The sequence below is a fragment of the Dendrobates tinctorius genome, unplaced genomic scaffold (genome assembly GCF_039654945.1).
Source record: "Dendrobates tinctorius isolate UK_male_01 unplaced genomic scaffold, ASM3965494v1 ptg000254l, whole genome shotgun sequence".
NCBI lineage: Eukaryota > Metazoa > Chordata > Amphibia > Anura > Dendrobatidae > Dendrobates > Dendrobates tinctorius.
The window spans coordinates 11,885,280-11,912,500 of NW_027361921.1; the positions used below are offsets into that span (position 1 = coordinate 11,885,280).

Consider the following 27,221-nt stretch of genomic DNA (forward strand, 5'->3'; position numbering starts at 1 on the left):
CCTATGTGGATTCGGGCGCCACAGGGAATTTTATTAGGCACGATGTAGTCTCCAAATTTTCTGTCCCTGTGAAGACCCTTGAGAGCCCTCAGATTTTGGCATCTGTAGACGGTAATCCTTTGCAAGAGTCCGTTAAGCTAGTCACGTATGAGATAGAGCTCCAGATTTGGGCCCTGCACAAGGAGAGAATTACATTTTATGTTCTCTCATCCTGTTCTCCTTGGTCTTCCCTGGTTGCGACTTCATGAGCCTACTTTGGACTGGCGTAACGGCAATGTTCTGCGCTGGGGGAGTCCTGTCAGTGTCGGTGTCTGCAGCCGGTGCATCTCGTAGGTGTCCCCCCGTCCTCTCCCTGTTTCCTCCGGATTACCACCTGCTTATAGTGCCTACTCAGATGTCTTCGAGAAGAGAGAAGCTGAGGTTCTACTGCCACACCGACCCTATGACTGCCCTATCGAGCTCATTCCTGGTACCACTCCTCCCCGCGGGAGAATTTACCCTCTCTCGTTAGCTGAGATGCAAGCCATGTCTGAGTACATTGAAGAAAACCTAGCCAGAGGCTTCATTCGGAAATCGTCCTCGCCTGCGGTAGCAGAGTTCTTTTCTGTGAAGAAGGAGGACGGGTCTCTTCGTCCGTGTATTGATTATCGGGGTCTCAACCGCATGACGGTGAAGAACAAGTACCCGCTTCCACTAATCCCGGAACTCTTTGACCGCTTGAGAGGAGCACGAATCTTCACCAAACTAGACCTGCGAGGAGCCTACAACCTTGTTTGCATACGGTCCGGGGATGAATGGAAGACCGCGTTCAACACACGGGATGGTCATTACGAGTATTTAGTCATGCCATTCGGACTCTGCAACGCTCCTGCAGTATTCCAAGAACTCGTCAATGATATCTTTCGTGATCTTCTCTATGTCTGTGTTGTGGTCTATTTAGACGACATCTTGATCTTCTCCCCCGACTTGTCTACTCGCCGCCGAGACGTCCGTCAAGTTCTCCACCGTCTCAGGGAGAATCACCTATTTGCCAAATTGGAGAAATGCCTCTTTGAGCAAGCTTCACTGCCGTTCCTTGGTTACATCGTTTCAAGTTCTGGCTTGGAGATGGATCCTGAAAAGGTCTCTGCCGTTCTCAAGTGGCCGCGTCCCCAAGGGGTGAAATCTATTCAATGTTTTTTGGGCTTCGCCAATTATTACAGGCAATTTATCCCTCATTTTTCTCCGCTGACCAAACCTATTTCGGCTCTCGTTCGCAAAGGGGCCAACCCCAACACTTGGCCTCCGGACACTGAGGCTGCTTTTGAGGTTTTAAAGCAAGAATTCTCCAAGTCCCCTGTGCTCCACCGTCCAGATGCCAATAGGCCGTTCCTCCTGGAGGTTGATGCATCGTCTGTGGGAACAGGAGCTGTCCTTCTGCAAAAAACCTCCTCTGGTCACATGGTCATGTGTGGGTTCTTCTCTAAAGCTTTCACCGCTCCGGAACGAAATTACTCCATCGGTGACAGAGAACTACTAGCCATAAAACTTGCCCTTGAAGAGTGGTGCCATCTTCTTGAGGGAGCCGTTCATCCGTTCATCATATTCTCGGATCATAACAATTTGACCTATGTTCAGTCCGCCCAAAGACTCAACCCACGTCAAGCTAGATGGTCTTTGTTTTTTGGGCGATTTGATTTTGAACTTCATTTTCGGCCAGGGAACAAGAACGTCAAGGCGGACGCCCTGTCTCGCTCATTTTCGCCTGTGGACCATGTGGATGCTCCTACGCATATCATCAATCCGGCGAAGATCCTCACCGTGTCTCCGCTTAGGGTGCTGTCACCACCACCGGGTAAAACCTTTGTTCAAAGTGGGGACAGGCTGAAGGTCCTACGTTGGGGGCACTCGTCTAAATTTTCTGGACATGCTGGAATCAAGAAGACTCTCTCTCTCGTCTCCCGCCACTATTGGTGGACATCGCTTCGCCAAGACGTCATGGACTTCATCGCTTCTTGTCCTTCGTGTGCCAGGACAAGGTCCCTCGACACCGACCTCCTGGGCTCCTGCATCCCTTACCCATACCTACGACTCCCTGGACCCACATTGCCATGGACTTTGTCACCGATCTACCCCCGTCCTCGAGATGTACGGTTATCTTGGTGGTCATAGATCGGTTTTCCAAGATGGCTCGCTTTGTCCCATTGTCTGGTTTGCCTTCTGCCCCTGAGTTGGCGAATATTTTCTTGCTCCACGTTTTTCAACTCCATGGCTTTCCGCAGCATATCGTCTCGGACAGGGGAGTCCAGTTTACCTCCCGATTTTGGCGAGCTCTCTGCGGATTAATGAAAATAACTCTGGATTTCTCTTCAGCCTATCACCCCCAGTCTAACGGGCAAGTGGAACGAGTCAATCAAGTTCTAACTTCCTACCTCCAGCACTTTTCCAACGCCCATCAGGATGACTGGGTTTCTCTTCTCCCGTGGGCTGAATTCGCGTACAATAATCATTCCAGTGAAGCTTCTTCCAAGTCTCCCATTTTTGTGGTTTTCGAACAACATCCCGGTATTCCCCTTCCTTGTCTGTAGACTTCTCCCAGATTTGGAGGGACACCAGGGAGGCCCTAGAGAGAGCCAGTCACAGAATGAAGTATTATGCAGACAAGAAACGTTTAGACGCTCCTCCGTATTCTCCTGGGGAGAGGGTCTGGCTATCCTCTCGGTATATCAGGCTAAAAATCCCATCCTATAAGTTGGGTCCACGTTTCATTGATCCCTTTGAAATCCTGAAGCGTGTCAATGACGTAACCTACAAATTAAAATTGCCTGCTTCGCTAAGAATTCCCAATGTTTTTCATGTATCTCTCCTCAAACCTGCGGTATTTAACCACTTCCACTCAACTTCTTCCCAAAATTTCCAACCCAGCAGTTCTGATATTACCTTTGAGGTTAAAGATATACTCGCTATGAAGACTGTCAGGGGTCGAACTTTGTTTTTGGTTGATTGGAGAGGTTTCGGTCCTGAGGAGAGGTCCTGGGAACCTCGAGAGAACATTGATGCTTCTCTGATCATGAAACGATTTTTTGACAACCTTAGGAGGGGAGGGAGTAGAAGGGGGGTACTGTCAAGTCCTCCACCGGTACCAATGCTTACCTGCGCGACCCCGTGCGCACCTCCCGGAGTGCACCCGCTCCACGGCGCACTCCCGCTCCTGACATTCGGCCTCAGCGACGTCGGTCCCACGCTCCTGCGCCCGACGCTCTGCCTAGTTCCTGTGACGCCGTGGCTCCGCCCCCAACATGGCGGCGCCCACCGTCTACTTCTTCCCGGCATCTTCCCAGGTAAGACGCCTGTGTATCGTTGTGGTCTCGCTGTCCGCCGGGCCAGCATTCTCTATGTTCCCAGGCCCTTTGTCTTTTCCTTGCCTGTCCTGCTTGTGTTGTCTTTGGTTGCTGCTGTGCTCTCTTCTTCACCACTGCCTTGTCCCTGTTCTTGTCTCGCCTGGCTCCTTCCCTTGCTTCTGTCTCTGAGGTCCTAGCTGTGTACCGGCTGCCATTGTTCTCCTAGTCCGTCTTACCTAATGTCCTAACCTCTTTTGTTACCTCTCTTTCAGTCTCCTGCTTCCTTCAGTCCTAAGTGCTCCACGTTCCTCTCCAGCTCCGTGTCCACTGTTACCCATCTCTGCTGCCTTGCCGACTCTCCACCCTAGTCTCCCTGGTGCTCTCCCAGTCGCCCCTTTGGCTCCGGCTGTTGTGGTTCCTTCCCTTGTGGGCCTGCCCCTAACACTCCCTGTATAGGGGTGGCTCCACCTGGTCAGCTCGCCCGCAGGGGCTCTGGAGCCGTGGCCCACAGGGTCCACTCAGGGTTGCGATAACTTTATCTGCCATCCTAGCACTATCCGTAACATTTAGGAACATCAGTGGCTCTCCAAACGCAACATGGCATCCGATCTCAATTCCAGCCAATTCTGTGTTGAAAAAGTCAAATGGGCTCCTTCCCTTGCGAGCTCTGCCGTGCACTGAACAAGTGGTTTACCCCCACATATGGGGTATCGGTGTTTTCAGGAGAAATTGTACAACAAATTTTGTGGTTCAATTTCTCTTTTAACACTTGTGGAAATAAAAAAAACTGGTTCTGACATAAATTTTTTGCAAAAAAAAAAGTTAAATGTTAATTTTTTCCTTCCACATTGCTTTAGTTCCTGTGAAGCACGTAAAGGGTTAATAAACTTCTTGAATGTGGTTTTGAGCACCTTGAGGGGTCTAGTTTTTAGAATGGTGTCACTTTTGGGTATTTTCTGTCATGTACACCCCTCAAAATGACATTAAATATGATGTGGTCCTTAAAAAAATGGTTTTGTAAATTTTGTTTTAAAAATGAGAAATCGCTGGTCAACTTTTAACCCTTATAACTTCCTAATAAAAAAATTTTTTGCATCCAGAATTGTGCTGATGTAAAGTAGACATGTGGGAAATGTTATTTATTAAGAAATTTGTGTGACACATCTCTCTGATTTAAGGGCATAAAAATTTAAAGTTTTAAAATTGCAAAATTTTCAAAATTTTTGCCATATTTCCGTTTTTTTCATAAATAAACACAAGACTTATCGAAGAAATGTTACCACTAACATGAAGTAAAATATGTCGCGAAAAAACAATCTCAGAATCACAGAATCCATTAAAGCGTTCCAGAGTTATAACCTCATAAAGTGACAGTGGTCAGAATTGTAGAAATTGGCCTGGTCATTAAGCTGCAAACTGGCTCTGTCACTAAGGGGTTAAAATGCTCGCAACACCCCGAGGCAAGTTCCTCAAGAGGTGTGTAGTTTCCAAAATGGGGTCACGTCTTGGTGGGTTTTTTGCTGTTTTAGCACCATAGCGACTCTTCAAATGCAGCAAGGGGCTTTCAGTCTATTCCTGCCAAATCTGTATTTGAAATGTCAAATAGCGCTCCTTCCCTTCCAAACCCTGCCATGTGACAAACAGTTGTTCCCCCCCCCCCCCCCCATATCAGGCATCAGCATACTAGGGAGAAATTGCACAACAAAGTGACTGGTTCATTTCTCCTGTTACCTATGTGCAAATAAAATATTTTTCATTGTTTTCTTAAACTTTGCTTTTATTCCTGTGAAGCACCTGAAGAGTTAACAGCCTTTCTGAAAGTGGTATATATTGAGGAGTGTAGTTTTTAAAATGGGGTCTTGTTTAAAGGTTTAAAGGTGTTCTGACATAGAGGACCCTAAAAGCCATTTCAAAAGTGAAGTGATCCCTAACACTATAAGATTTCAAAATGTTGTTGTAATAGTGAAAAAATAACTCTTTAACCCGTAACAAAAAAGTTTTAAAAATGATGTTGACATAGTTAAAGTTATTTACAAATGACTTTGTGCAGTATGACTATATATCTTGAGATCATAAAAATTAAAAGTTCCAAAATTGTATTATTTTTTTTACAAAATTTGACAGATGTTGATATTTTCATAAAAAACACAAATCTGCCTTAAGATATTACTGTCATCATGTACAATGTGTCATGAAAAAACAATATCAGAACCTGTTATAAAAATATGAACCGATTTCCAGGGGTTCGAGTTCACTTCCAGGACTCTTTGCTGCATCTACTGGGACACACTCCTCCCCCCCATTAGGTTTGTATCGTACACACACAAGCTGCAGCGTCCAACCCCCTCCTTCTCTCCCTGCCAGCACTGTGTGGTCCAATTTCACAATTTCCCCCCTCCCTCGGGAATGTGTTTGTGATCGGCTCACTCAGCCATGTGCATGGTTTTGGAAATCTTTGTTCCTGCAAACTTGAATATAATAGCACAGATTATTCATATATGCAGGAAACCTATATTTTTGGAATCTACATCCTTTAAGCTATTCACCACAGTGCTTTGCGACTTCCACGCTCACCAGAAACTGAAAAAAGGGTATATGCCTCACCGTAATACCTAGGGATACCATGTTTAGACTTAAATGAAAGATAATTTTGTCTGAAAACCTATTATATTTCTGCCATCTCGCTGTGAGCGTTGTAGCCAGAGTTATAGCCCTTATAAGGTTTTAGTAAATTTGGAAAAGGAGAGTGCATTCCTTAGCTCAGCCCACTGTTGTGAGTTCATTTTCCCCTTCACTACTGAGGCCCGAGGAACTCCCTCTTCTGGTGAAGAAAGGTAGTGAGCCTGATTGTCAAACACCTGGGGCTGATGATGATGACTGGCTGAGTGGAGTTAATGACTGGATATAAGGCTGCCGACGCCCTTCTGGCCTGCGGGTGATTTCTCTGTGGACTTCTAGGAAACCAGTCTGATTCCTGCTCATCTAAAGCTAAGATTTCTGCTTTGCCTTTTTGCATTAGTGTTTTGTTTTCCTTGCTTTTCTGGATTCTGCCATTCCCTGCTGGGGTGAGCTGAATCTCCTTTTGCCTGTTGCTCTGTCTTCAGAATATTCCTTAGTACTGACATAGCTTTTTTGATGCCTAGCGTCTTCAGGGCCTTTTTTACTGTCAGTTTGTTGGCTCTTATTTTCATAGGGTTTTTCACGGATTGCAGACAGCAGCCTTCCTGTCCTTTCCTATCTAAGCTAGCGTGGGCCCCATCTTTGCTCAGTCTATCTTTCTGTCTGTGTTTTGTTCTTTCTTCTTGCTTCACCGTCATTATATGTGGGGGGCTGCCTTTTGCTTAGGGGTCTGCTCTGGGGCAGTTTAGATTTCCCTTTCTATCTTTAGGCTATGTAGTCCTCCGGCTGTGATCGAGGGGCCTAGGGCATCGTAGGAGCCCCCCACGGCTACTGCTATTTGTGTTTATAGGTTCAGGGGTCTGCAATCCGATAGCTGCCAACTTCTCTGGTTTTCTGGACTTAGCTAGCATTTCTATTTTTGCCTCCTACGGTGACTCAATCATAACAGAATCACCCGCCATACCGCAGATTCTAGGGTACTCAATAGCAGGAAAGAATTGTATAAAAAAAAAAAAAAAAAGTGTATATTTTTTCCTCTATATCTCTGAGGCCGTAGGGGGAATTTTTTTTTTCTCTCAATGGAGATAAAGCAATTGTCTGATCGTGTGGAGCAGCTCGCTGCGGAAGTGCGGGGAATTTCCGCCTACCTTGCTCATTCACATGCTGCTGAACCAAAGATTCCTACACCTGATGTATTTTTTGGGGATCGGTCTAAATTTTTGAATTTCAAAAATAATTGTAAATTATTTTTTGCCTTGAAGCCTAACTCGTCAGGGAGCTCCGCGCAGCAGGTTAAAATTGTCATCTCTTTGCTGCGTGGCGATCCCCAGGATTGGGCGTTTTCTTTGAAACCAGATGATCCTATTCTGACTAATGTGAACGCATTTTTTCAGGCCTTGGGGTTGTTGTATGACGAACCTAATGCCATTGATCAGGCTGAAAAGACCCTGCTGGCATTGAACCAGGGTCGTGTTTCTGCAGAATTGTACTGTCAAAAATTCTGAAAGTGGGCAGTACTTACTACCTGGAATGATAATGCCTTGGCTGCTCTCTTTTGGAAGGGGTTGTCAGAAGCCATAAAAGATACTATGGTGGGATTTCCTGTTCCCTCTGGTCTTGACGATTCTATGTCTTTAGCCATTCAGGTTGATCGGCGTTTACGCGAACGTAGAGCTGCACGAGAAGTGTTGCTACCTGTTGAACAGATGTCTGAACCTATGTAATGTGATAGAGTTTTTTCCAGAGAGCAGCGTCAGGAGTTCAGAAGGCGTAATAAGTTGTGTTTTTTCTGTGGAGATGCCTCGCATATTATTTCTGTCTGTCCTAAACGCGAGAAACGCTTTGCACACACGTTTTCTGTTGGTGGTGTTCAACCTAAGTTTCTTCTGGCTATTACTCTGATCTGCTCCCTGTCCACATTTTCCGCCAAGGCTTTTGTGGATTCGGGAGCAGCTCTAAACCTAATGGACTTGGATTTTGCTAAACGTTGTGGATTTCCGATGACACCTCTGCAGACGCCTATCCCTTTGAGCGGGATTGATGCTACTCCTTTAGCTAAAAATAAACCTCAGTTTTGGACCCAGGTGGTAATGCGGGTCGCCCCAGACCATCAAGAAAATTGCAGGTTTTTGGTGTTACATAATCTGCATGATACTATTGTTCTGGGGTTTCCCTGGTTACAAATTGATAATCCAGTTTTGGATTGGAAATCTGTGTCTGTGGTGAATTGGGGTTGTCGGTGTGCCTTTAGTGAGGCTCCGGTGTTTTCCACCTCTCCTCAGTCTCATGATGTTCCTGATTATTTGGCGGACTTTTATGATGTATTTAGTGAGAATGAGTCTGCGTCTCTGCCTCCTCATAGGAGTTATGACTGTGCTATTGAACTGAGCCCGGGGTGTAAATTTCCCAAGGGTCGGCTCTTCAATTTATCTGTACCCGAGCACGAGGCTATGCGATCCTATATTAAGGAGGCGTTGGAGAAGGGTCATATTAGACCATCCTCGTCACCCTTAGGTGCCGGTTTTTTTTTGTAACCAAAAAGGATGGATCATTAAGACCTTGTATTGATTATCGTGCTCTCAACAAAATTACTGTTAAATATCAGTATCCGTTACCCCTGATTTCTGATCTATTCTCCAGAGTTAAAGGTGCTTGCTGGTTTACCAAGCTTTACCTCAGGGGGGCTGTGATAAAACACTCCGGGATCGCCTCTGCTGGGGTCAAAGGTCACGTGCATTCAGCATGAAACTCAGGCGCAGAGCTGGGATTCGGGTGTAACTGACCCTGGGTCAGGTTTATTAACGGTGAAAGCAATGCAAAAGGAAATAAAACATAAAACAAATCCTTGCCTGTCCGGCACTAACTAAACAATGGACAACCTAACTACCAACTGGCGGGCTTCTCCCGTCCAGCCAAACTACAGTTGCAGTGGGCACTGCTTCCACTCACGTCTGTCTCTCACACAGACAGGCTCTCTGTGTTCCCAGGCTGAGACACTCACACAACCACCTGGCATCCTTTTATATCCACCTCCCATTATTCATTAGCAGGCAGGTGCGATACTGACCAGACTAGGCCACATAGGAAAGGAATCTGGGCGAGATATACCTGCCCTCATCCACTATTCCCACATGATTCTCACATATCCCCCCCTTCTGCTCAGACCACTCCGGTCGAGCAATGACACCCGCCAAACAGTGCACTCGGGACAGGGCATCTGCATTTCCCATCTGTGCCCCTGGGCGGTGCTCCACCGTAAAAGTGTAGGCCTGCAGGGCAAGGAACCACCGGGTCACCCGGCTATTCCGTTCCTTGTTCAAGTGCATCCACTTGAGAGGGGCATGGTCAGTGATCAGCCTGAACTTTCGGCCCACCAGGTAATATTTGAGGGCCTCTAGAGCCCACTTAATGGCGAGGCACTCTTTTTCTACGACTGCATATCTTTGCTCGTGTTTATTCAGCTTCCTGCTGAGATAGAGGACTGGGTGTTCCACTCCGTCCCTCACTTGTGAGAGTACGGCCCCGATACCGGTATCAGAGGCATCCGTTTGTACCACAAACTCACTGCGGAAGTCCGGAGTCACCAGTACGGGCTGAGAGCAAAGTGCCCGTTTTAGGCTATGGAAGGCTTCTTCAGCCGCTAAACTCCATTTAATCATGACGGAGTCTTTCCCTTTTGTAAGATCCGTCAGGGGGGTAGTGATGGCTGCAAAATTGGGTATGAACCGGCGATAATAACCGGCGATCCCCAGGAAGGCTTGCACCTGCTTCTTGTTGACAGGTTGTGGCCAGTCCTGAACCGCCTGAATCTTATCAACCTAGGGTTTAACAACACCTCTCCCAATTACATACCCCAAATACCGGGCTTCTTCTAGCCCGATGTGACATTTCTTGGGGTTCGCGGTTAGACCTGCCTCCCACAGGTCGTCAATCACAGCTTGTACTTTCTGGAGATGAGTCTCCCAGTCCAAGCTGTAAATGACAATGTCGTCCAAATAGGCCGAAGCGTACTGCCTATGTGGCCTCAGGACTCGATCCATCAGTCTCTGGAAGGTCGCCGATGCTCCGTGCAGTCCAAACGGCATATACACATACTGAAATAGACCTTCTGGGGTAGCAAATGCTGTCTTTTCTCTGGCAGCCTCCATCAGAGGGATCTGCCAATACCCCTTTGTTAGGTCTAGGGTCGTAATATACCGGGCTTTTCCTAACCGATCTATTAACTCGTCGACCCGGGGCATGGGGTAGGCATCAAATTTTGAGACCGCATTCAGTTTCCTGAAGTCATTGCAGAACCGGATGGTGCTGTCCGGTTTAGGAATTAGCACAATCGGGCTGGACCAAGCACTGTGCGATTCCTCAATGACACCTAACTCTAACATTGCCTTCACTTCTCGGGAAACGGCTTCACGGCGCGCTTCCGGGATTCGGTAGGGCTTTTCGTGAACTGTGACACCAGGTTCCGTTACGATGTCATGTTTTATTAGCGTAGTCTGCCCGGGTTTATCTGAGAAAAACTTTTCGTTGTGAAGTAGAAACTGCCTGACCTCAGTCTTTTGCCGCTCCGAGAGAGTCTCTGCAACCCGTACCTCCGGTACGGTATGCGAGCAGACAGGACGGGCCAGCTCCGCTGACAAGGCAGACCGATCCTTCCAGGGCTTTATCAGACTTACATGATAAATCTGTTCAGGTTTCCGTTTACCTGCCTGGTATACTTTGTAGTTTACTTCACCAACTCTTTCCTTGATCTCAAAGGGGCCCTGCCACTTTGCCAGGAACTTACTGTCCACCGTGGGGACCAGGATCAACACCCTATCTCCGGGTGCAAACGTATGGATCTTGGCGCCCCTATCATAGATTCTTTTTTGGGCTCCTTGAGCCTGCATCATGTGCTCTTTGACGATAGGCATAACAGCCGCAATACGGTCCTGCATTTGTGTGACGTGATCTATCACTGTTTTAAACGGAGTGACCTGACCCTCCCAGGTTTCGTTTGCAACGTCTAACAGTCCGCGAGGACGTCGGGCGTACAATAACTCGAAAGGCGAGAATCCCGTGGAAGACTGGGGTACTTCCCTGATGGCAAAAAGCAAATACGGAAGTAAATAGTCCCAGTTCTTCCCATCCTTGTCCTTCACCTTTCTCAGCATCTGCTTCAGAGTTTTATTGAACCGTTCGACCAACCCGTCTGTTTGAGGGTGATACACGGATGTGCGTAACTGTTCGATTTGTAACAATCGGCAGAGCTCCTTCATTACCCTGGACATAAAGGGGGTCCCCTGGTCGGTGAGTATCTGTTTTGGTATACCGACCCGACTAAACACATGCACCAGTTCCTTGGCAATCGTCTTGGTGGCCGTGTTACACAAAGGGATGGCCTCCGGGTAACGAGTGTCATAATCCAAGATGACCAGGATATGTTGGTGTCCACGTGCAGACCGTGGAAGGGGCCCAACTAAATCCATCCCAATCCTCTCAAACGGGACTTCAATAATAGGTAGGGGTACCAAAGGGCTACAGAACAGGGGCTTAGGTGCAGAGGCTTGGCAGTCAGGACAAGACTCACAATATACACGGATATCGTGATGCATGCCTGGCCAAACAAAACAGTGTAATATCCTTTCGGCGGTTTTCTGGACTCCCAGGTGACCTCCCATCACATGTCCGTGGGCCAGGTCCAGCACCTGCCGCTGGTAGGGTTTTGGCACGACTAATAGTTGCACCGTATCTTCCCCCTTTTTCTCTATCTGATAGAGTAAATCATTCTCCAGAACCATGTAAGGATATGCCAGCCTAGAGCCAGGTTCTACGGGTACCCCATTTATCACTTTTACATTTGTCCTAGCCTGAGAAAGGGTAGGATCCTTTATTTGCTCGCTTTGAAAGTCATCTTTCTGAACTTCTAAATCCGGCAAACGGGGAGGTGGACGGCTGTCAGCCTCCTCCTCTTCCCCGGTCTCCTCCATATCACCCGCCATGACTGAAAACGGGAACTGCAGGTCATTTCCCGCAGACTCTTCCCCCGAGTCTTCCGGGGAGACCTCTTCCCGGGGTTCGGGACCCACACGCGCCCTGGGAGAAGAATCATGTACACCATTACCCGAAGGCATCAACTGATTCTCCCACAATTGCCAGAAGTGGGGAAAATCCCGGCCCAGGATAACATCATGCAATAACGCCGGGACGAGTCCCACTTTATGTTGCACAGACCCATAGGAAGTTGTAATGCATATGACCGTGGTGAGGTACGAACAGGTGTCTCCATGCACACACGTTACAGAAAATTTGTCTGATGGTCCAGTCGGGGCTGACACCAGACTGGCCTTCACCAGAGTCACCACACTTCCCGAGTCTAACAATGCCACCACATTTTTGCCATCAACAGTTAAATCACACAAGTGTTTTTCCACATCCTTTTGACCGGCATTCACACTCACTACCCGTGCAACCATAGACATGCGGTTTTTAGAGTCTGTGACGTCGCACTGCATGGGTTCAGTAGTGACCGGACAGTTCGCAGCAATATGTCCCATCTCTTGGCAGCGGAAACACCTAACGGGCCCCTTGCTTAGACCATAGTTCGTTACTCTCGGCCTCGCAGTGCGGGCAGTCCCGTTTTCCTCCACCACTGTCTTAGGGATTTTTCCATCTCCCCTACTCCCTGGAACAGTCTTACCGGTTCCACGTGGAGATGATGAAGAACGAGGTGGGGTAGCGTCGTCTCGGAGTCCTTCCGCCACGGAGTAACGTTCAACCAGATCCACCAGTTGATCTGCCGTCGTCGGATTTCCATGGGTTACCAACTTCCTCAGGGCTGGCGGTAGAGCTCTCAGGTACTTGTCCATGACGACTCTCTGGATTATCTCTGGCGATGTCAGCACCTCGGGTTGTAGCCACTTCTTCGTCACGTGGATCAGGTCGAACATCTGTGACCGCTGTGGTTTATCCGGCTGATAAGTCCATTGATGCACTCTCTGTGCACGGACAGCGGTCGTCACTCCCAGCCGGGCCAAGATCTCGGCTTTCAGTTTGTCAAAGTCCTGCGCAGCTTCAGGCTCTAAGTCATAATAAGCCTTTTGGGCCTCACCGGAAAGAAACGGGGCAATCAGGCCGGCCCATCTTGCCTTCGGCCATTTTTCTCGCAACGCCGTCCGTTCAAACGTAGTCAGGTATGCCTCGACGTCATCTTCTGTCGTCATCTTCTGCCAGTACCGACTCACGTGAATCACTCTCGACTCGGCTTCCAGGTTAACCTCAGGTAAGCTTGCCAAGCGCTGCGCCACCTGCTGGAGAAGCGAACGATCGGTAACTGTCATGTCCACCAACTCCTTCAGCTGGGCCATCATCACCCGATTAGCTTCTTGCTGGACGGAGGTGGACTGTACCAGCGCTTTCACCACGTCCTCCATGCTCATGCTTGCAACGTGATGCCCGCGTTCTCTACCACAATGTGATAAAACACTCCGGGATCGCCTCTGCTGGGGTCAAAGGTCACGTGCATTCAACATGAAACTCAGGCGCAGAGCTGGGATTCGGGTGTAACTGACCCTGGGTCAGGTTTATTAACGGTGAAAGCAATGCAAAAGGAAATAAAACATAAAACAAATCCTTGCCTGTCCGGCACTAACTAAACAATGGACAACCTAACTACCAACTGGCGGGCTTCTCCCGTCCAGCCAAACCACAGTTGCAGTGGGCACTGCTTCCACTCACGTGTGTCTCTCACACAGACAGGCTCTCTGTGTTCCCAGGCTGAGACACTCACACAACCACCTGGCATCCTTTTATATCCACCTCCCATTATTCATTAGCAGGCAGGTGCGATACTGACCAGACTAGGCCACATAGGAAAGGAATCTGGGCGAGATATACCTGCCCGCATCCACTATTCCCACATGATTCTCACAGGGCGTATAATCTTATTCGCATTAAGCATTGGGGATGAATGGAAGACAGAGTTTAATACTCCGGAGGGACATTTTGAGTACCTGGTAATGCCTTTTGGGCTCACTAATGCCCCTTCTGTCTTCCAGTGCTTCATGAACGATATTTTCCGAGATTTTGTCGATAAATTTTTGATTATCTATCTGGATGATATTTTGATCTTCTCCAAGGATTGGGATTCTCATGTGGAACATATTCGGACTGTGTTCCGGATCTTGAGGGAGAATTCCCTGTATGTCAAAGGATCTAAATGCCTTTTTGGAGTACAGAGGATTTCTTTTTTGGGATTTATTTTGTCCCCATCAACTATTGAAATGGACCCGGCCAAGGTACAGGCCATTTACGATTGGGTTCAGCCCACTTCTTTGAAGGCCCTCCAGAAGTTTTTGGGTTTTGCTAATTTTTATCGGAAATTTATAGCAAAATTTTCTAGTATAGCCAAGCCATTGACTGATTTGACTAAGAAGGGTGCTGATGTGTTAAATTGGTCTCCGGAGACTGTTTCTTCCTTTCAGGAGCTGAAGCGAAGATTCACCTCCGCCCCGGTTTTGCGGCAACCTGATGTCTCACTTCCGTTCCAGGTAGAGGTGGATGCTTCTGAGATTGGTGCAGGAGCTGTTTTGTCCCAAAAGGATCCTGTAACATCTAAAATGAATCCCTGTGCTTTCTTTTCCCGAAAGTTCTCTCCATCTGAACGTAACTATGATGTGGGGAATCGGGAACTGTTAGCCATGAAATGGTCATTTGAGGAGTGGAGACATTGGTTGGAGGGAGCTAAGCATCAAGTCGTGGTCCTCACTGACCACAAGAATTTGATTTACCTAGAGTCGGCTAAGCGCTTGAACCCTAGACAGGCTAGGTGGGCCTTGTTTTTTTACACGTTTTGATTTTGTGGTTTCTTTTCTTCCTGGAACTAAGAATGTCAAGGCTGACGCCCTCTCTAGGTGCTTCTTTGCTGATTCTCCTGTGGTGACCAAGCCTGCTACCATCTTAGGCGAAGGGGTAGTTCTTTCTGCCATCTCGCCCGATTTGAGACGTGCTCTGGAAGAGTTCCAGGAGGACAAACCTGAGCGTTGTCCCAGTGGAAAGTTGTATGTTCCTGACCAGTGGAAGAAGAGAGTGATGTCTGAAGTTCATTGCTCTACTTTGGCTGGTCATCCAGGTATTTTTGGTACTAGAGATCTGGTGAGTCGATCTTTTTGGTGGCCCTCCTTGTCTCGTGATGTCAGGAATTTTGTGCAGTCCTGTGGGACGTGCTCCCGGTCTAAATCGTGTTCTCGCTCTATTGGGTTGTTGATGCCTTTGCCTGTCCCCAAGAGGCCATGGACCCATATTTCAATGGATTTCATCTCTGATATGCCTGTCTCTCAAAGGATGACTGTTATTTGGGTGATTTGTGATAGGTTCTCTAAGATGGTTCATCTTGTACCACTCCCTAAGTTGCCGTCTTCCTCTGAATTGGTGCCCCTGTTTTTACAACAGGTGGTTCGCTTGCACGGGATTCCTGAGAACATTGTATCTGACAGAGGAGTCCAGTTTGTGTCTAGATTTTGGAGAACTTTCTGTTCCAAGCTGGGAATTCAGTTGTCCTTCTCCTCTGCTTTTCACCCTCAGACCAATGGGCAGACAGAGAGAACAAAAAACGATTTGGAGTCGTATTTGAGATGTTTTATTTCTGCTGATCAGGATGATTGGGTTTCATTTTTGCCCTTGGCCGAATTTGCTTTAAATAATAGAGCTAGTTCTGCCACTTTGATGTCTCCTTTTTTTTGTAACTTTGGGTTTCATCCTCGATTTTCTTCAGGGCAGGTGGAGCCCTCTGCCTGCCCAGGGGTTGACACTGTGGTGGAGGGAATGCACCAGATCTGGGACCAAGTGGTGGATAAGTTATCTCTCTCCCAGGAAAAGACCCAGCGGTTTTCCAACCGACATAGGACCATTGGTCCCCAATTTAAGGTTGGTGATATGGTGTGGTTATCATCAAAAAATATTGCTATGAAGGTGGCTTCTCCTAAGTTTAAGCCTAGATTTATTGGACCTTACAAGATTTTGGAGATTATTAATCCGGTCTCTTTTCGTTTGGCTCTTCCTGTCACATTTAAAATCCATAATGTGTTCCATAAATCTTTGTTGAAGAGGTTTGTTGAACCTGTTGTTCCGGGGGTTGCACCTCCAGACCCTGTATTGGTTGAAGGTAACATGGAATATGAGGTAGAGAAAGTACTGGATTCCCGTCTGGCTAGACGGAGACTCCAGTATTTGGTTAAGTGGAAGGGTTATGGTCAGGAGGATAATTCCTGGGTCTCTGCCTCTGATATTCATGCCAAAAGATTGGTGCGTGCCTTTCATCGGGCTCACCCTGATCGCCCTGGTGGCGTGGTTGAGGGTTCGGTGACCCCTCCTCAAGGGGGAGGTACTGTTGTGAGTTCATTTTCCCCTTCACTACTGAGGCCCGAGGAACTCCCTCTTCTGGTGAAGAAAGGTAGTGAGCCTGATTGTCAAACACCTGGGGCTGATGATGATGACTGGCTGAGTGGAGTTAATGACTGGATATTAGGCTGCCGACGCCCTTCTGGCCTGCGGGTGATTTCTCTGTGGACTTCTAGGAAACCAGTCTGATTCCTGCTCATCTAAAGCTAAGATTTCTGCTTTGCCTTTTTGCATTAGTGTTTTGTTTTCCTTGCTTTTCTGAATTCTGCCATTCCCTGCTGGGGTGAGCTGAATCTCCTTTTGCCTGTTGCTCTGTCTTCAGAATATTCCTTAGTACTGACATAGCTTTTTTGAAGCCTAGCGTCTTCAGGGCCTTTTTTACTGTCAGTTTGTTGGCTCTTATTTTCATAGGGTTTTTCACGGATTGCAGACAGCAGCCTTCCTGTCCTTTCCTATCTAAGCTAGCGTGGGCCCCATCTTTGCTCAGTCTATCTTTCTGTCTGTGTTTTGTTCTTTCTTCTTGCTTCACCGTCATTATATGTGGGGGGCTGCCTTTTGCTTTGGGGTCTGCTCTGGGGCAGTTTAGATTTCCCTTTCTGTCTTTAGGCTATGTAGTCCTCCGGCTGTGATCGAGGGGCCTAGGGAATCGTAGGAGCCCCCCACGGCTACTGCTAGTTGTGTTTATAGGTTCAGGGGTCTGCAATCCGATAGCTGCCAACTTCTCTGATTTTCTGGACTTGGCTAGCATTTCTATTTTTGGCTCCTACAGTGGCTCAATCATAACAGCCCACCCTGTGAAGTCATCCAGGGGGAAGACTCTTAGTTTTGGGCTAAGGTATAAAGCTCAGAGGCCCAGACAAAGGGGGGTCATTTGTCTGGGGTGCCAGCTATAGGAGACAGCTGTGCTGATGAACTATTTTCCCTTGGGGAAGGTGCCCCTCCCCCTCTCCCACATGGCGTGCCATTGACTTAGAACTGTAAGTTCATCTTTTAATCCCTGTTTTTTTGTAATTGCCTTTATATATTGTAATTGTCTCATTTGTAACATCTTTTTATATTTTTGTAAACACTGCCTATTTTTTCAGGAATAAAACTAAAACATTTACTAGCTTCGTTTTCCTTGCTCTAAATGTACCACCACGTCCTCTGGGCTAAATTCACGCTACTGTTGGGTTGGCTCCTGACCCGATATTGATTTTAATATCAGAACCCGGAACTGGTGGCAGCAAAGTGTGTTCTGGGGTATTTGGGAGATTCTAGCAGTGACAGAACGGAGGTTTTGCATGTGTATTTCCCACCTGAGACAGGGGATATACATACCGCCCTCCCTGCAGAGTGCCCAATAACCAGTATACAGCAAGGCAGCCTTTCTGACTACTTATCCTAGGTGTAGTTCTCTGACTGACCTGAGGGTAAGGGGGGCGCCAGAGAGCTGCAAGTCCCAAAACAGGAACTGAAGGTGGAATTGTTAAAGAGGATCTTTGACAAAACCACTGGGACATATAGCTAAATATAATAAAATGACACTCACAAATTTGGCCTAGTCACACCCTGCTGTAACCTGAGCTGCAATTCTGGTCACATGATCTTTGGCTCAGTCTCCTGGCTTCCTGTGATGTCACCTTTTAGAGTCTTCTCCGTATCAATCTCTGGAAGCTGATAGTCGGTGAGGCTGCATTCAGCAGAACTCGCTTGGTTTCCTGCCACAGCGTTTCATTTCCTTGAAATATCAACGGATAGTTCTCTCTGACACTGATGCACCCTGAGCCTGCCGGACAATTTGAATTTCTTTGGAACTTGTTTGGCTGCTTATCCACCATCCTGCGTTGCAGCCTTTCATCAACTTTTCTCTGCAGTCCACCTCCAGGGATATTCGCAACAGTGCCATGGGTTGTAAACATCTTTATTATGTTGTGCCCCTTGGACAAATTAATATCAAGATCGCTGGAGATGAACTTGTAACCTTGAGATTGTTGATTTTGTTTCTCAAGTCCTCACAGTTCTCTTTCTGTTCTCCATGCTTGGTGTGGCACACAGACACAGAATACAAAAATTAAGGCAACTTCTCCCCTTTTATCTGGTTTCAGGTGTGATTTTGCATATTGCCCACACCTGTTACTTGCTACAATTGAGTTTGAAAGAGCATCACATGCTTGAAACAAAAGTTGTTTACCCTCAGTTTTAGAAAGGTGCCAACAACTTTGCCCTGTCCATTTTGGGGGTTTTGTGTGAAATAATGTCCAATTTGCCTTTTTTGCCTTTTTTCTCTTTTATTTGTGTTGTTCCAATATACACAAACTAAATAAAAGTGTATAACAAAACATGCAAAACGTGTAATTACAATAATTTTCTGGGAGAAATACTTCATTTTCTGGAATAATTTGGGGATGCCAACACTTTGTCTTGACTGTATATGTGTATATAGATATGTATTCAGTTGTACTCAAAAGTTTACATACCCCGGCAGAATTTTTGCTTTCTTGGCACCAAGAATTTTTCTCCACTAGTAGTTAGTAGTTGGGTGAAGCCATTTATTGTCAAACTACTGTGTTTTCTCTTTCATGATCATAATGACAATCATAATGATAACCCAAAACATCCAAATGACCTTGATCAAAAGTTCACATACCCTCTTTCTTAATACCTTGTTTTACCCCCTCTAATATCAATGACAGCTTGAAGTATTTTGTGGTAGTTCCTGTAAATTCCTGGGCTGTCTAGCATGAGTTACGCGCTTGAGATCTCCCCAGACTGGCTCAATGATATTGAGATCAGGAGACTAAGATAGCCACTCCAGAACCTTCACTTTGTTCTGCTGTAACCAATGACAGGTCGACTTGACCTTGTATTTTGGATCTTTGTCATGTTGGAATGTCCAAGTATGTCCCAGCTTCCAGGCTGATGATTACAAATTTGTTTCCAGTATAATGATAATGTGCTGCATTCACCATTCCTTCAACTTTGATCAAGTTTCCTGTGCCTTTTTTAGCTCACACCCTCCCAAAACATCAGCGATCCACCCCTATACTTTACAGTAGGAATGGTGTTTCTTTCATTATAGGCCTTGTTGACCTCTCTCCAAATGTAATGTTTATGGTTGTGGCCAAAAAGTTCAATATTGGTCTCATCACTCCAAATTATCTTGTTAAAGAAGTTGAGGCTTGTCTTTGTGCGGTTTTGCATACTGTAGGCGAGATACTTTGTAGCATTTGTGCAGTAATGGCTTTCTCCTGGCTTCTCGACCATGCAGCCCATTTTTCTTCAAGCGCCTCTTTATTGTGCATCTTGAAACAGCCATGCCACTAGTTTGCAGAGAGTTCAGTATTTCAGCTGGTGTTGTTTGTGGGTTTTTCTTTGCATCCCAAACAATTTTTCCTGGCAGTTGTGGACGAAATTTTTGTTGGTCTACGTGACTGTGGTTTTGTTTTTATAGAGCCCCTGATTTTTCATTTGTTAATCACAGTTTGAATGCTGCTGACTGACATTACCAATTCCTTGGATATCTTTTTGTATCCCTTTCCTGTTTTATACTGTTCAACTACCTTTTCCCGTAGATCCGTTGACAATTCTTTTGCTTTCCCCATGACTGACAATCCAGAAATGTCAGTGGCTGGATGAAACGTGCAAGAGTCTGTCTGGATTCCAGAAACTCACTCAGCTTTTATGCACACACTCATTACAAGCAAACAGGTCACAGGTGAGGATTGTTACCTTTAGTAGCCATTCAAACCCATTTGTGTCAACTTCTGTGCATGTTATCAGGCCAAAATCAGCAGGGTATGTGAACTTTTGATTAGGGTCATTTAATGTTTTGGGTTGTCATTTATCATTTAAAAAGAGAAAACACAGTAGTTTGACAATGAATGGCTTCAACTAACCATGAGTGGAGAAAAAGTTTTGGTGTTATCATTCATATTCTTTGAAATAGGCCTAGAAAGCAAAAATTCTGCCGGAGTATGTAAACTTTTGAGCACAACTGTATCCTACGTCAATCACCTGTTCAAAGTGGTCAAAATGGAGTTTTGGCTCTATTTTCATTTACAATGAGTGTTGGCTCTTTTTCCATTTACAATTTGTAATGAAGCCTTGCTTCTGTGAGGGTGACATGTCCACTCTGAAGAGATGGCTTATTTTACCATTACCCTTATGACTGTACATATTACCGTTTAGTCAATGGATTCACTAGATTTGTTTTTTTTTTTTTTTTTGCTTTTTTTTGTAGGATTTATTCCAAGAGGATCCTGTACAGATGGCAATGATAATCTTCAGCTGTTTGAGAGAAGAAAGTAAAATTTTGGACAATGCTCAGTCATATACAAAGGTATTTTTATTATGCAACGGTATAACAAGGGAGACATCATTTGAAAGGGTTATTCTAGTTAAGAAAATGCTATTGCGTATCCACAGGTTATTTGAGAACTTCTAGTTCAGTGGGATTCCAATAGCTGAGACCCTCAAAGAACGAATGAGTTGCAGAGCTCATGTTCGAAAGAAATTCCCCTGTTCTAACGATTATGGGGCCCCAGTGATAAATCCCTAACAGTCTTGAGGTTATCAATTGCTGTATCCTGTGGTGATATGACGACTGCTTTTTACCCGACTACCCTTTAGGAAACGTTTAGTTTTTGGCCAGTATTTTACCTCGCTATTTGTAAGCCAAAATCAGACAGGAGTGGAACAATCAGAGGAAAAGCATTACAGAAACATGTCACCATGTCTGTATTTCTTACCCACTTCTGATTTTAGCTTACAAATGCTGATAAAATACTGAACATGTGAACGTGGCCTTAAATAGAACCTAACACCGGATACATGCTGCCCAATCCATGGGCAGCCTATAACAGGCAATGCTTGCATGATCTCAGCTAGGTATGTTAATATACTTTAATAGCCGCCCTGGTGGCTTCTTCCTGCTCTAGATTGTCAGATCTCTGCTATGCGCTTAAGTTGTCAGAGACCTGTCAATCCGTGGCAGCGTGCACAGACCTGCCCGTTCAACAAATCTATAGTGGGGTCCCTGTACCCATATAGCCAGTGCGTGACCCATACTGCCCAAGGATTGGGCAACATGTGTTAGTTCTCAGGACTAGTATTTCTTCTGCGGTGTTGCTATCAGTGTGTCAAGAGTGGGAGGAGAGGGCTGCATTGACAATCCAACACAATGGGCAGCACTTTGAACATATTTTATAAGTGGTCATAAACTTGTAAATAACTGGTATGAAAGAATAAAGTTATGTTAAAACCAAGCACACCATTGTTGTTCTTGTGAACTTCTTAATAAATTTGAGTCACATGACCCTCTTCCCATTGAAAAAAATAAAGTTGTATCCAAAATGGCCAACTTCAAAATGGCTGCCGTGATCACCACCCATCTTGAAAAGTTTCCCCCCTCCGATATACTAATCTGCCACAAACAGGAAGTTGATATCACTCAATTTTATTTATGTGTATCCATATAAATGGCCCACCCTGTATGTATATGTGTGTGTATATATATTGTGTGTGTGTGTATATATATATATATATATATATATATATATATAAAATATATATAGCACACACTTATACACACATACTGTACATACATGTACAAGGCACACAGAAAACACTAATACACGTACATGTAAATGGCGCACACACACACATACATGGCACAAGACACACACGTACACGGCATACACATGCTGCACAACAAATGCTTATTTGAAACTTGTGATTCATATAAACACATACACATAGCTCAGAGACAGCACATACTACACACACCTCGGATACACACACCTCGGATACACACATTGCTGGAGGGAATGAGATGTTCCACACTATGAGCTGCATCTTCTCCTGCTCCCAGCAGACACCTTCCTGCCCTCTCCTCTGCTGTGACTTCCGACAAGAGCAGGAGTTGCTGACAGCAGGCCAGGAACCATTTTCACCAGGAGCAGCACACACAGTGGGTGCTGTACTACTTATCTCATAGCTCAGACAGGTTAGTAGGTGCCGTGTCTCTACCTATCCCTTTGCCTCACAGGCTTCGTGCAGGAGGATAGGTGCACTGGCCAGTGAATGCATGGCCTGTGGTGACATCACGGTCACTTGGTAGGTCACATGATCATGATATCACTACAGGTCCTCAGCAAGTCTCTATCTGGGAAGATTCACTGATTATCAGTGTAGTGTCTGCTATAGACGCTGGGGGCCCCCAAGGGGGTGGGGACCCTAGGCAGCTGCCTAGTCTGCCTTTCCCCCAACGCTGGCCCTGCACCTGACAATACAAAGGTGACATCAACCCCACAAATATGAACCCCACTTGCCACCGCTACAGGGTAAGTGGGAAGAGCGAGGCTAAGTGCCACAATTGACGCATTTATAAGATGCGCCATTTCTGTGGCGGCGGAGAGCTGATGTTTTTAGTCTGGGTGGGCCAATACCCGTGGCTCCTTCCCAGGCTATTAATGTTAGCCGACAGCTGTCTGCCTAGCCTTTTCTGGTTCGATTTCATAAAGGTACCCCATGTCAATTTTTTTTCTGAGGTTCCCCTGTAAACTAGCCAGTAAAGGCTAAGCAAACAGCTGTCAGCTGATATTAATAGCCTGGGAACCTTTATTGCTATTGGCTCTTTCCCAGAATATTAACATCAGCCCTCAGTAGTCGGCTTTCCCTCTTCTGGTTATGAAAATTATGTGGGAGCCCATGCAATTTAAAAAAATTTTTTTTTTTGGAATGTAAACAAATACTGTGTTTCACGCAGATTTCTGACAGATGCTATTTTGTTACAAAATATGTAGGTTAATTATGTTAATGCTCCTACATAGGCTGGTGTGTGTGCCTTTAACTCTTTATGTACCATTTTATCCATTTTATTAATGAGGGTATCTGTCTGACGCCTGTTCATTACTAAACCTCCGGCTTAGTATTAATATATATATATATATATATATATATATATATATATATATATATATATATATATATGATACACCCTTTGCAAGAAAATGGAAAAACAAACCACTCATCCACGATTCGATTTGATCATATATATATATTCTCGCTTATTGTGTGTGAACATTATACATTTAAACATGGTATGTGATGACATTGTGGTCTTCAATGTAGAATGAAAAAGAAAAGGTTGAACAAGAAAATGACATCACAATTCTTTTCTTTTTTTAATAATATATCTTTATTTAGCTCTATGGATTTGCAAAAACACATCAAAAACACGTAAAAAATGCGCGTGTTTTTCTGCCAAGAGATGCAGAAGCCTTGCAGGAATTTCTGCAAGCAAATGCGCAACGTGCGCACTTAGGCAGAGAGTCTTAGGCTATGTGCCCACATTAGCGTTTTTAAACGCTCAGGAAACTGATCCCCTTCCCAGAAAACGCACGTCTTTTTTCCGTACGTTTCTTGCGCGTTTTTTGCACAAAAGACGTGCGTTTTTGACGCGTTTTTGACGCGCGTTTTCTGGGAACTTTGGGGAAGGCTAAAAACGCTCAGCAATGCGGAAATGAATGAGCATGCTGTGTTTTTAGCCGCTAAGTGATTCCTGAGCGTTTAAAAACGCATGCATTGGCACAAAAAGCCAAAAACGCATGCAAATTAATTTGAAGCTTCTTTTAAGCATTTCTGCATCGTCTGAGCCGGCACAAACGCTGCGGAAACGCAACGTGGGCACACAGCCTTAAGGGTGATAACGTCATTGAGGAGAAGAACGGCACTGGACTCCGGAGAGAGCAGTGGTAGGTGAGTATATTAATTCACTCACTACACACCATATTCACACATTTAATTAAAAAAAATAATAGATCAGAGTGCTTCTTTAATTAAACTACAAAATGCTATCCAAGTAAAACAATTCTAACTTGGTCAATGACATGACTAAATATTTATGGATCGAACTGTATGAAAACAGGTGCAAATGTGTTGAAAAAGGCATCCATATTAAATAATTATAATTTTGCTTCCTTTCCTGTGTTTGTACCTGTATTTTAATATTTGTAGCTCAGACACTGATGCAATATCATGTGACTATACTTTGCATGTACAGTGTACTGAGCATATCAACATTGCGCATGATAAATCAGTGTTGTATAGTGTATAGTACAATGAGAAATGTTTGTGACCCTGGTGAGTAGCTAACCTGTGTTTTTGGTTTGCTTTTCTTTATAGAGTCAAGTTGGTAGCATGCAATCTACTGTTATGATTGACAAGCACAGAGAATTGGATAAGAAAGTGTGTGATGTTAAGAATCGAGCTCTCGTAAGTGTCACTTTTTTTTAACTTGCATACCGTAATTACACAGGTTGAAAAGACCTAGGTCAAGTTCAACCTTTCTCACTTATAATTTTTTCTTGTCACTAAATTATGTATAACCCACAACCTTATGTGTATTGAGGAAATCATCCAGCCCTCTTTTAAAAGCTGTTATAGTGTTGGCCATTACTACCTCTTGTGGTCGACATTCCACATTCTGACCGCTCTAACTGTAAAGAACCCTTTCCTATTTAGCTGCTGGAATCGCCTTTCTTGCACCCGCAATAAGCACTCCCTGGTCCTTAGTATGGTCTTTGGAAGGAATAAGTCATGCGCCAGTCCTTTGTACTGACCACACATGTATTTATACATGTAAATTAGATGCTGTTTTGCCAAGTACTTAAATGGGTCGAATATGTCTTTAAAGAAGGTGATTAATTTTATTTCAATAATTAAATGTGTGCAGGAAATAGTGTGATATTGTGTGTATTTTTGCATAATACAAATCACAAAGGTAAAGTACTTACATTGCACACTAAACAGAAAAAACTTCACCAGGACTAGCACATCATCAGTCCGGGAACATCAGCTGTGAGAAGTGAAACAGCGATGACAGAGAAATTCTTGGGATCCACCCTGTGGCATCATCACGGACCTCCCCTTTAGTCCACAGGTTAACAGGGCTTCTGTCTTAGCTGAAGTCTTCCCCCAGCATATGTATTGCTTAGAAACAAATGCTTGCGTAACCAAGTATTACACAAGCCCTAACAAATTTTATTCGTTCTATACAGTATCCCTCCAGCTGAATGGCCAACTCTTCAGATGTCAATCAACATCAGACAAATACATCACCAGACAGATCATGCCAAAAAGCTTTCCTGGTACCAAATGTTTTACCATACTATAAACACGACCTTTCTAACTAAACATTAATAACGAAACTATGCGGTAATTGGATGATACTATAAACATACGCTTTCCCATTAAAGACACTGTAAACATATGCGTTCCCACTAGACATTGATAAAGGAGCTATGCAATCCAGGTGTTGGGAAAATTGCAGAAGATACAAGGCTAATATTAGCTGAACTGTTACTGTCTAATATCTAAAAGGTTCCTTAAAGACAGGCTACCAATGTGAGTTCCTGATGGCCATTAACATCTTAACACTACAGATCCTCGCTGAGGCATCTTTTTTCTAAACTAATCAAGCCTAACTTTTTTAACCTCTCATCATATGAGAGGCCTTCCTTCCCTTGTAGTAATCTAGTTGCCGGCCGTTGCACTGACTATAATTTTTGAATATCCTTTTTAAAATGTGGAGCCTCATACTGGATCTCATATTCTAGATGGGGCCTCACCAGTGATTTTTAGATGGATGACAATACATTGAGATCAGAGGATTTTATCTCTTTTTATACTCCCAAAAATCTTCTTTGCTTTTACGGCTGCTGCTTGACATTGAGTACTGCTACTCAGCTTAATTGTAACCAGAATACCCAAGTCCTTCTCCTGTTCTGCAGTCCTGAGTATACTCCCATTTAATAATAGAACAATGGAGAAGAAAAGAAGCGAAACGATGATAGCAAAAATCTCATAATTTATTAAACGCGCAACGCGCGTCAGAGGTCGCTGCCAGACGCTCCCCCCACCTTCTTCCAGTGTGTCCCCTGGTAAGTGCCTCACTATATTCAATTGTTTTTTGCAGCAAGTGGTTCTGGGGCATATTTACTTTTACTGCACCTTATGACTATACAATGGTGCACCATGACATCATATTGGAGCCCTTGTACTATGGACATATTGCTAATATTATGTGTATAGGAGGACCTTGACTAGTATCAGTTGTCCGTGGATACATTTATTTTGACTGTGTCTCAATTCAAATTGTTTATTGCGGGCATGCTGACAACATTATATTATATAGCCTTATCGGATTGTCCTCTGCAGTAGTTACTCTTGGGCATACTTACTTTTACTGCACCTTATGATCATGTAATGGTGCAACATGACATTATATTGGTGCCCTTTTATTCTGGAAATGTTGTTAACACTATATATATATATATATATATATATATATATATATATATATATATATATATATATATACACACTGTGTTCCAAATTATTATGCAAATGATATTTTTCTCTGATTTTCCTAAATAATCGGTACAAATGACAGTCAGTCTAATAAACTTCATCACCGGTTAGAGTATACATCAAATTTTATTGAAGAAACCTCCCAATAATAACAGTATAATCTCCAAAATGAATAAAAACTCAAATTGCACTGTTCCAAATTATTAGGCACAGTAGAATTTCTAAACATTTGATATGTTTTAAAGAACTGAAAATGCTCATTTGTGGAATTTGCAGCATTAGGAGGTCACATTCACTTAACAAAAAGGATATTTTGGAGTTAAATAGCTTAACAGGCCAAGTTACATGCTAACATAGGAACCCTTCTTTGATATCACCATCACAATTCTTGCATCCATTGAAATTGTGAGTTTTTGGAGAGTTTCTGCTTGTATTTCTTTGCATGAAGTCAGAATAGCCTCTCAGAGCTGCTGTTTTGATGTGAACTGCCTTCCACCATCATAGATCTTTTGCTTGATGATACTCCAAAGGTTCTCTATAGGGTTGAGGTCAGGG

The 27,221-nt window shown here is 44.7% G+C and overlaps 1 protein-coding gene across 4 annotated transcripts in view; it reads left to right on the forward strand.

The window, feature by feature from the left end:
* The window catches only part of STAT1 (signal transducer and activator of transcription 1), a 630,302-nt gene that overhangs the window by 74,503 nt on the left and 528,578 nt on the right, over positions 1-27,221 (forward strand). For all 4 annotated transcript variants that reach the window (XM_073558164.1, XM_073558167.1, XM_073558166.1 and 1 more), the window contains exons 4-5: positions 20,536-20,634; positions 24,480-24,569. In XM_073558164.1, coding sequence (XP_073414265.1) covers positions 20,536-20,634; positions 24,480-24,569 — 189 coding nt within the window. The remainder of the gene's footprint in view (positions 1-20,535; positions 20,635-24,479; positions 24,570-27,221) is intronic.